The sequence below is a fragment of the Pteronotus mesoamericanus genome, unplaced genomic scaffold (genome assembly GCF_021234165.1).
Source record: "Pteronotus mesoamericanus isolate MK-2021 breed Mesoamerican mustached bat unplaced genomic scaffold, CSHL_Meso_final scaffold_21, whole genome shotgun sequence".
Taxonomy (NCBI): domain Eukaryota; kingdom Metazoa; phylum Chordata; class Mammalia; order Chiroptera; family Mormoopidae; genus Pteronotus; species Pteronotus mesoamericanus.
In genome coordinates, this window is record NW_026555310.1 from 6,295,460 (window position 1) to 6,305,710 (window position 10,251).

The 10,251-nt window shown below is 46.7% G+C and overlaps 1 protein-coding gene across 2 annotated transcripts; it reads right to left on the reverse strand.

Annotated features, from left to right (window-relative positions):
* Positions 1 to 4,017: 4,017 nt before the first annotated feature.
* On the reverse strand, positions 4,018 to 9,898 carry TMEM106C (transmembrane protein 106C). 2 transcript variants are annotated; one of them, XM_054590876.1, is made up of 8 exons: positions 9,843 to 9,898; positions 9,048 to 9,299; positions 7,737 to 7,800; positions 7,097 to 7,256; positions 6,867 to 7,007; positions 6,370 to 6,419; positions 5,844 to 5,897; positions 4,018 to 4,735 (listed from the first exon to the last, which is right to left on the reverse strand). In XM_054590876.1, the coding sequence occupies exons 2-8, from the start codon at positions 9,229 to 9,231 to the stop codon at positions 4,639 to 4,641; spliced, it is 750 nt and encodes a 249-aa protein (XP_054446851.1). In that variant the 5' UTR covers positions 9,232 to 9,299; positions 9,843 to 9,898; the 3' UTR covers positions 4,018 to 4,638. The 2 variants fall into 2 exon arrangements, with proteins under 2 accessions (XP_054446851.1, XP_054446852.1); XM_054590877.1 differs by having other exon boundaries at positions 9,048 to 9,259; positions 9,843 to 9,889.
* Between the last annotated feature and the right edge of the window lie 353 nt (positions 9,899 to 10,251).

Genomic DNA, 10,251 nt, shown 5'->3' on the forward strand with positions numbered 1-10,251 from the left:
AAACCCGAACCCAGAAACAACACAATCCATTGCAAACCTAAAGGACCCAAGTACTTTCCAATCCCAGTCACTCTAGGACTCTGCACTGAATGGCTGACCTGACCTGATGTCCATTCATCCCAACCTTTCACAGTTTGGACTTTTCTCCCCTCTCGTTCTAAGAGACCTGAACTGGGCAGACTGCAAAATAAAATCTCGGTGTTCTATTTATTTATTGTCTTCCTGTAAGACCTTTGGGTCAAAGCAGAGGCAGGAAACTAACTGGTGTGAGTCAAACGCCCCCTGAGTGACTACCCCCCAGCCCAGGCAAGAAGACCCCCTTCAGGTGCGGGGCGCAGGAACTGTGTGTCCCACACAATGGTGCTATTCTGTGTCAAACACCTCTGTATTTTTTAAAACATCAATTGATATTAAAAACAAAAAAATTGTTGGAAAGTACATATTGACTTGGGTTTTGTTCTTTATTTCCCATCAGTTCGTGATTGTGTAGGCATGATCAAACAGCCACCCTAAGGCTTTCTTCTGTTGACTTTTCAACCAAAAGGGAGGGCACTGAAGCCACCACACTGCCTGGTTTAGTGACCTCATACAAACACGACCGTGCCCCTTTCTGTAAACCTTGGCACCATGTGGAACCCAGGGGTGAACTGGGAGCAGAGACCAAGATTTGGGAAGGGAGGCAGAGAAGAGGGATGGCTTGGTTCTTGAGAGGGAACATGGGATGGGACGCTAGGGTGGATTAGCGCAAGAGAAGTTGTATGCTCTGAGCTCAGGGGATGGGACACTGTGTGGGCTGCATCTTGCTAGATTGGAGAGATTCGAGACCCTCCTGAGGGAGGAGGGGATGAAGAGACGGGGTAGAAGGGGAGGGGCCCACGCTAAGAGCACACAATCAGACAATCTTGGTGCCCTACTTATTTGTGTCTAAGACTTTTAGGTCAAGGAGCAGTAGGAGTGTTAAACGCTTAACCCACCCCTTATTCCTCTTTCCTGCCACTGTACCTCTGGCCCCTCTTCTACATTTTCTGTACCTAAAGCTTCCTTGGAATTCCTCCCAACATCAGGCTTATGAATAGACAGCCTCTCATTTCTCTCTACGCTCAGATGTCCCTTGCTTTCCAATGACTTGTGTACGTGTGGCGAAAATGAGGAAGCTATCACTTTCTTCACTAGAGAGGGCTAGTTCATAATTTAAAATAAACAACCCTGTCCATGAGTCCTTTTTCCCTTTAGCTCAATCCCTCTGCTCATGGACAGCAGTGTGGTGATTGCAGCAGGGAGGGGGGTGGTATAAGGGGACTAAATGGCAATGGAGAAAATACGAAAAAAATTGGAAAAATAAATAACTCCTTCATCTATTAAGAGAGCCAATGGGGGGCAGGAGAGAGCAGTGGCAGGTAGAGATGCTTGTTCAAATATTTCCTTAGACAACGGGTAGAGTTGCAGAGTTGAGTTAGGGTTGACCCTGTCAACCACACTCCAAGAGCCCATCCTGCTTCCTAGTTTACTTTGCTTCCTGCAGCAACATCAGGCTACTTATTTTTACTAAAGCAGCTCAAGAGATTGTGACCAGCAGCTCGGACCTTTGTATGAGAAGTCCCATTTGCACCAGGATACCAAGGGGATCCCTCACAGCCCACCCACTTCCTCGGCACCTGGTAAAATCTAGAAATTATAGTAACTGTTGCATAGTTATCAAGGAGTGAACCAGAGGTGGAGCTTAAGGGAAGTGAAGCAGAGGAACAGCAAACCTTGCCTCCGTGTGGTCAAATTGAAATGCAGTGCCATGCTACTTACTGCTGTTGCTCTGGCCCAGAGGGGAAGGGGAGAGTAACCAGGTTTGTATTAGTTCCTGTGATTCCGGTGTCCCAGGAAAGGCAGAAATTCTCTCCAATTGGAATAACCTCTCTGATAAAAATCCTGACGCCAGCAAGATTGAGTGCACAGACCTGGTTTACTAACTATGAGGCCTGTCAGGTTACGTTTCTTCTCTTGAGCTTTCCCATCTCTACAAAAGTATCTGAAGACTTTTAACTAGGAGTCAGGAGTCTGCGCTCCAGCTAAGACTTACTCAAGTGCTCTAGATCCTGGGTTAGGACAGAACAACTTCTGAAATAGTTTCCCCTCTCAACAAGTGAAGGAACACAAAGAGGATCTTGAGTGCTCTTGAGGTGATGAGGACGCATATAAAGACAAAGAATAAGGATTATTTTGCACAGAGGAAATAGTTGAGACCCCTTAGGATTCTCGTAGAACATTTACAAGTAGGCCGAGTCTTTTAGTAGTTTAGTAGTTTAGTAGTCTCACATTTGAGTTTAGAATCCCTAGACAGATTTGCCAGGGATTGCGGGGATCCAGGTTTGGGGTAACTAGGGGTGAGGAAGAGATGGGGCCTGGTGAGTACAAAGGCTTGTGATAATGTTTTAAACTTCTAGCTATGACTCTAGACAAAACACATCAGAAAATGCAATCCTTAGCATACAGCAGGTGCTCAACTTAAATACTTCTTTGGAATGAGTAAATGAACAAATGGAGATTTCAACCAGGTAACACCGTGTAAGTAGCTGGAGAGCAAAGCAGTGGGTTACAGGAGAGGCCATGCCAGAAGCTACAGAGATCCCTGATGAAGCCTCATTGCCAAGAAACACATTCTTTCCAAATTTCAATCCACTAGAAATCCAATGATGATGGCAATCACACCTGAGCCACCTCCCCTATTCTGGTGTTGCTGAGAGCAAATTGGATGCATTTGTTCGAGAATTGACAGATAGCGTGACAAAACTATGCAGACCATCCCAAAGAGCAGCTCGGGGTGCTACGGCTATAAATAGGTATGAGAACTCACAGCATTATGGGGTCAGACTTACTGTTCCGTTTAAAACAATTAAGCGCTTCCATCTGAGTATCATAGTTGGATTTAAAGGTAATACTGAGCCTCGGCTGTGGTGGCTCAGTTGGTTCGGTGTTGTCCCACAAAGCAAAGGGTCATCAATTTGGGTCCTGGTCAGGGGGGTACGTGGGAGGGGCAACCAATCAGTGTTTCTCTCCCTTTCTCCCTCCCTTCCCCCCCTCTAAAAAAATAATTTTTTTTGAAAAAGGTAATGTTGAGAAGAAATGTTATTGAGGCACAGTCACAAAAATTATTAAAACTTAAGTATCTATATGAGTAGCTTTTCCAAAATTACATGGAAAATATACCAGAGGCTATTTGAAAAATGGGACAACTGAGAAAAATGTAGCCATGTGAACATCCCCATGGGTTTAGGGCAATGTTCTCAGAAAAGGTGGATATTTGCTTCCACCCAAGTTGTGCCCCACCATCAATACACAGAACAGTCCTCACTATTGCATTCAGATAGACCATTAAGGGGTCCAGTGTAACACTGAAATTCAGCTTTTAACCCTCAGCTTTTGGGTTACTCCATCATGGTCAATGAAAGTGAAATAGTCCCGAAGTTTAGACTTAGTTAAATGAAGACTCAGTGTTGTCAAAATCATGAAGCAAATATTGTAGATCAAGCTACAGGAATGAGGACTAATACAATCCCCCTGGCACCATCTGTTGCTTTCTGAGGCCACCTCAGACGCGTTCTGAAACCTGACTACTTGAGCTTCCCCATTAGGTCCTCTGCCATAGTGGGGCAGTCGCCCACTCTTTGATGGTGGAGCTTGGAGACAGTTCAACACACTTTCAGACTCACACTAGCCAGTTGGGGGGGCAGTTACTCCTCCCCAGGAAGCAGCTTCACTCCTGAGGCATCTCTGCCCTACCTCTTCCAACCTCCAGGGGGCACTAAGTGCTCTGTTCTGGAACAGCAATAGGGCAGCCTGTCACCACCAGAGGCAGAAAAGTGAGGCTGTTTTCTCTTATAGGAGTTTCCAGGGATGGTACAATCAGGGTTCCTTCTCTTCCCGTCCCATCCTGTGCTGACCTACTTAGCAGGCAACTCATCCACAGGTTCCCCAGAGGTGTTTAAGATATCCTGGCAAGCAGAGACAAAGATGAATCAAAAGCAGGGTTTATTTTTCTACCAAATCCCCAATCCATGTTCCAGCCAATGGATGAAGGGTTAATCAAGCCCCACATAGACTCTTAGTATAAACAACTAGAACTTTCTACAAGGAAAAAGAGTTCTGCTTTTAAAAAAAAAGTTACTAGGCATTTGGGAGATGAAAAATTTTCACAGAATGGTCTGTGCTCTCTTTTGTGTATTCAAATATCCCCTCCCCCCACTGCCCTGTCTGCAGATGGGTCCTGCTAACAGCTGCGCAGCTGCGCCAACAGTCCTCTCTGCATGTAACCCTGGTTTTGTGACCTAGTACCACGGTATGCTTCCGATTTACACTGCTCTAAGAATGGCTGAAAAGATCTGAATTAAATTCTTCACACCTTGAGCGCCTATTATTTGCTGGGCACAGACTGGGTGGTGGGCAGTGGTTCTGCTGGTTTGGAGAAACATCAACGGTGCTAGAGAGTTGAGTTTTCCTCCCAAGGGGCAGGAGGGTGTGTGCTGGGGATTAAGAGGACCAGTTTCTCCTTTACTTCCACCACTTGCGGCAGGTACGGAACTCAGGCCCTGGAAGCAGATGCTGTGTCTCTTCTGACAGATGCTGCCAAGGAAGAACCAAAAGCAGTTTCTAAACAGCTGAGGAATTTTTTCCGCAATCCACATAGTGATGTGTCTCCAAGGAGCTCTCAGTCATGTGGCCAATGTATGAAATCTTCACTGAAGTTCTAGGAAAAAGAAACCAAGAATTCTGTTTTTGAGTAGAAATAAGAAAAATTGCTCAAATAATGTCTTGCACACTCAGTCAACAATATCCAAGTGTATATATCCAATATCCAATACACGTATCTTCATGGTTATGCAAGAAAACCTTTCTACATACACAGACATGCTGTGCCATCTACTGATTTTCTAAATAAGCCTTAATTCTTGACTGCGGACGATTTTGCCCCACCGCGGACCTGACACTGTCTGGATACATCCTGGTTTGTTACAACCGAGGAGAGGAGGAGGTGAGTGTGACTGGCACCTGGTGCGCAGAGGCCAGGGAGCTGCTAGGGATCTTACAACGCACAGGAAAGCACCCTACAACAAATAACTGTCTGTGTCAAAATGTCAACCGTGCCGAGGCTGGGAAACTTTGCTCTACACCCTCACATTTCATGCGTCCACAGCAGATCCCTGTCACCTGCAAATGTAACAGTCATGGTTCTAGGAGTGCCCCTAGAGGTCTGTGACGTGTTATTTGTGTGGCTGGAAAGTCAGTCTGGCCAAAGAGTTGATAAAGCTTTTTGTTCTTTACTAGTCTCATTAGGATTCTAAGGGGATCACAAAACCAGACCCTGTTTCATGGAAAACATTCTCAAACATCTCAATTCTGGAACAATTCAATTCTTGATCAAGTTGTTCATGGAAAAAATATATTGGCTGTCCAACAAAAATTCAGTTTTCGATTCTCCACCTCACAATCTTTTTATACTGATACCTGTATGATCAGTCACACACACGTCTCTCAGGCAATAAATAAAGGAGATGTGGTTTTCAAACAAATCGGCTCCTTAAACAGTTTTCTGGAATGGATTAAGCTTGAGAACTGAGGTTCCATTGTATATCTAACTTCACTGTGACTCTGGTGATTTGTGAAGGGGGTTTGGACCCTGCCTGTAGAGGACACCAAGGGTTTACTGTATCTGGGCCTGGAGGCAGCGGGCGCCCCCTCTCTGGCTGTGTGCCCCTGTGGGTCCCGCAGGATCTCCTGTGCAGAGATGGCAAGCTCACATAGCCTGACGGTCCAGGCTCAAACACAAAGGCCATGGAACAGGGAGAGTGACATACCTCATGAAGATCACTATGTTGTGCACCTTGATATCAGGCAATGTGCAGAAGAAGCTACCAAACAGCAAATATGGAAATAGTTTAGTTCCAAAAAAAAAAAAAAGGAGAAATCAGCAGGAGATTGCTGAATTAAACTGTTAAATGGAGGAGCAATCAGCCTGTTTGGGACACCTCCCCCTCGCCACACCGAGTCTCCTGACCTCAGCACTGCCATGGCTCCCTGGTCCCCAAACCCCGGTGCCCTCTCCTCTCCCACACCATGATTCTTTCTGTTCTTTCACACCCATCATATAAATGCTGGAGCTTAGAAATGTTTCTAGTGGCTTAATGCTCTCTTTCAGATATGTCAGCACTTCAGTCCCATTATCAAAACACACATTTGCCAAATAAGGCTCAAGAGAGCCAAAGCTAGGAAACCTAAAGGTCAAAGGCTGGAACTTCAGGCAGGATCAGCCCGTCAACTGAGTACAATTCCACATCCCCTTCATCCAGTGGAGAGTACACATAGAGAGAATGGTGTCCTTACTACACATAGGAAAATGGTCCTCCCATCTCCGCCTGCACAGTATAATTGACCTGAAAAGAAAACACCAGAGTTGGTCTGTGGCCAGGTAGGAGTGACATTACTATCATTAGCATCCAAAGACCTGGGAGCATTCTTCCATCACACACAAAACATTTCCCCCAGATGGTCTCTCATACAGACTGCAGGCCTCTAAAAAATTCTTCTAACCTCTTCCCTTTTGAGAGGCCAGTGGACCTCAGACTATCATTCTGCCTCTACTTGATTTGTACCAAGTTGCTTTCTTTTACATGTTCTTTTGTTCCCCTCATACTTAAGTGCTAGTTGATTTACCCCCCTTTTTTTCTCATAATTACAGAGCCCATCAGCTCTTTCTCATCAACCAGTTCTTATAAGGGGAAATGAAAGGAAAAGGAAAGTAAAGAGGCAATGGCATTCCCACAGCCCCCTCTCTACTCTTAGGCCTATGGGGCGAGGATCCTAAAAACCCCCCAGCCTACCAGTTGCTCGCTCCGAGGTGGAATGAGGGAGGTGTTAGTTGTCACATATGACCCAACCACTGTATTCATGTACTGAACTTGGCTGGACAGGCTGGTCACTGCCACAGAGTAGAAGTTGGAGTTCCTGATTTTCAGGGTGGCCTGCATCAGGGCAAGTGAGGAAACGTGTAAGTTTCCTAGACCCAAGATTGGCAGGTGCACAACCCTGGAAGGGAGGCCATAAGTCTTACCTTGATGGCAAGGATTACAAGGGAGTCCCGATTATTAAATGTGACTTTCAGCACTCTGATGCCATCATCATCCACAAGGACTGAATGTGGGAACAGGAAGAAAGCCACCAAACCAAATGCCAGGAGACACAGTAGGACAGACAGGAGGACATACTGTTTACTGCAAATGACAGAGCACATGACCAACTCGGGTAGTCAGATATCAAAGTTCAATCAGGTATGGTTAACTGCAAAACCGGGAATGACGGGGAGGGACAGGAAAGTACAAAAGGCTAGGAACCATCAACCAGGCAGGAGTGAGTGGAATGGCAGAAGCCCCCGCTGTTTGCAGTCTGGTAAGGGGAGGTGACGAGAGGAGATGTGTGGACAGAAACATCTCCTAACCTCCCAGGACACTTCCCTTCTCCAATTCATTCCAACTCAATTCCTTCACTTGGTTCTCAGAATGTTCCTAGCTTCAAGTTTCCTCCCCCAGATAGTGATGGGGGAAAAGACATCCTTCTTGAGTAAATAGTATTAAGGAAATGGAGCAATTTACATGAACAAATCAAAGTTTTCCGAAAGTTAACTGGTATTCATATGTATAAAAAGGGACTAGGAATAGAAGTAGGTATTAATAGAAGACAGGCAGGTAACTCACGTTCTCTGAGGGCGCAATCTCTGATCACTGTGAGGGATCAAAGCCACCAACTCATTTACTTGCTCTAGAAAAGAACCAAACAATTATTTTGGTCAAATAAATGCTGTATATTGGTAGTACTTTCATTCACATTGCACATCAGCCTGCCACAACATATACTTGTTTGGAATTAGACATTTTGAAAATAGTCGTTTCACATTTTGGGTCTAATAAACAATAAACAAGCAAATCTATAGAGAGTGCCACAAATTATAAAATATCTTGTTCTGGCTTTCTTGTATGGCCTTGGGGAAGGCATTGCCTCTCTAGGCCACTGTCTCCTCATCTCTATTATGAAAGCTTTGGAGTAGGTGGTTCTTACAGCCCTAAACCTTTGTGACTTTCTATCTAAACTGTTATAACTTCTGGAGGACTGACTTCGTGATAGATGATTCTGCACCTAATCCAGGCTCCACTTCTGAGCATTTGTTTTTCTCTCCCCACTTGATATACATATTTTCCAGATCTTGGGTTGTTAATGATTCACCATCTGCTTCCTTTGAACAGAAGCTTTCTAGGTGGTCCCCCACCTCCCACCAACCAAAGCTGCGCCAGGTCTTTTAAGTGACAGGAATAAAGAAATGTGCTGGTCCACAAATCTACAGCAAACTGTTAAAGAGATAAACAGAGGCTCAAAACAGAGTCACCTGTACTGAAGCCCATGACAGTAAACCTAAACTTAATACCTGACCTAACTGGAGTTTCAATCTTCTCTAGAAATGTAATCCTAATCAGTCAGCCTGGAAATTTTTGGTCACTACCAATGATGTAATCTGTCCTGTGGACCCTCCCCACCCAGCCAAGGACAATCCCTTTTGCCTAAAACAATTCTTTCCTTTTGCTAACAACTTTCATGTCCCACCCAAGTTTCTGCCTATAAAAGCCTTCCACACTGAAGACTTCCTTGGGGCTCCTCTATGTCTGCTAAATGGGATGCTGTTAAATTTATGAATCACTCACTAAAGCCAATTAGATCTTCAAATTTACTCGACTGAATTTTTGTTCTTTAATAAGACCAAATGTTCCAAACCAAGGAACCAACAAAAGAGTGGAAGTGAAGAAAAGAAAGGCTTTCAAATATAAGGGAACCAAGAGAAATTGTGGAACCTGTCCAAATTTATCAAGTCAGCTGAGCTGGCTCCTGTTCAGGGCACTATCTATGACAACGATATTGTGCTAGAATAAGAGAGCCCTGTTTCAAAGACAGAAACCCTGTGGGTACCTGGGAACTCTCTCTGGGAAATCATCCTTCCCATGACTAAAGATCCTCACCTGTTGGAATGTAGCCTGTCCCTTGGCACGTGAGACAGGTGATGCTGTCCCGCCCGGTGAATTCCACATATGGGAACTGGGCAATGGCTTCTTCCTGCTCCCGTTCATCCAGTGTATCCTCTCTGTCATCTTTCTTTCGCTTGTAGGAAAAAGGGCGAGTGAAGGCGGAATGCTGGGATCCCATGGCCGAGATGTGCCACCTGTGTCATGTCCTAGGATGCGGAGTCAAGTGAGTTCATGTTAGTGGCCGCACTGCACAAGGAGCGAAGAATTAACAGCAGTGAGAAAAGTGAAAACACAGAAGTGACTCAACTGCCTCTCCGAGTGTCATCCCAAAGACCCGCACAACTTCCACTAGGACTTCGTTTTGTAGCACTGCTCCCCATCCCCCTCCTACGGTAGGAGGAACAGGGCCGCTTCCGCCAACCTGCCCAGGTTCTCACCGCCCCAGGACTTGGGACATCCCAGCCCCCACCTGGTCCAGCTTTGCCCCTTCCTGTCCACTATTCGCAAACTCTGCGACCTCCTCAAGAAACAACAGACACCAAACTGGTAGCAGGCCTTAGAGATCCTCCCACTCGCCTCTCAGCCCCGGGAGGCGGACTCAGGTCACGCCCCCCCCCCCCCCCCCCCCCCCCGCGCCCCCGGCAAAAAGCGACGCCCCGAGCCCACCACACTCGCCCGGGGAGGAGCGAAAGCCGGAATCCCTGGACCTGCAAGGCGCGAGCCCCCAGCAGCTCCTTTCTGGCCGCAGCCCCGTCCGTCCCCGCCACCTGCCCACTTCAGCGCATTTACCTGCCTCTAGAGTCCTCGGAGCTGCCCGCACTCGGTGCGCACGCGCCAAATGGCCAGCTATCCGGGGACGCCTGCGCGCGCGCGCGTGCGCTCTTCGCAGCCCGGCAGTCGGCGCCACTAGAGGGCGGCAGAGTGCGGGAGAGGCAAACGCGCAGAGAGAGCAACGCTCCGCGGTTCCTCAGAAACGCTGGGAAAGGCTCCAGTCAAATTTCCGGAGCAGAATGTCTCTAAAACCGGGGAGGAGTAAGGAGGCTCCCGCGGTCACAGCTATTCTCAATTTTTTCTTTTTTGAGCACAGGAGCTGTGTAGACACGCTGAAGGTACAAAGCTGCAGAAGACACCAAACCGTCCCTCGTCCTGCCCTCCACACGCAAAAAAAGCACACGCTTAGGGATTCAAGTGTGGTTTC

Excerpts from the sequence above, each read along its gene's own strand:
- TMEM106C (XM_054590876.1), bottom strand. The coding sequence starts at position 9,231 with ATGGGATCCCAGCATTCCGCCTTCACTCGCCCTTTTTCCTACAAGCGA. Across the intron at positions 7,257-7,736 it reads AGATTGCGCCCTCAGAGAAC|TAAACAGTATGTCCTCCTGT; the intron begins GTGAGTTACCTG and ends TGTCATTTGCAG. Across the intron at positions 6,420-6,866 it reads CACCTCGGAGCGAGCAACTG|GTCAATTATACTGTGCAGGC; the intron begins GTAGGCTGGGGG and ends TTTTCTTTTCAG.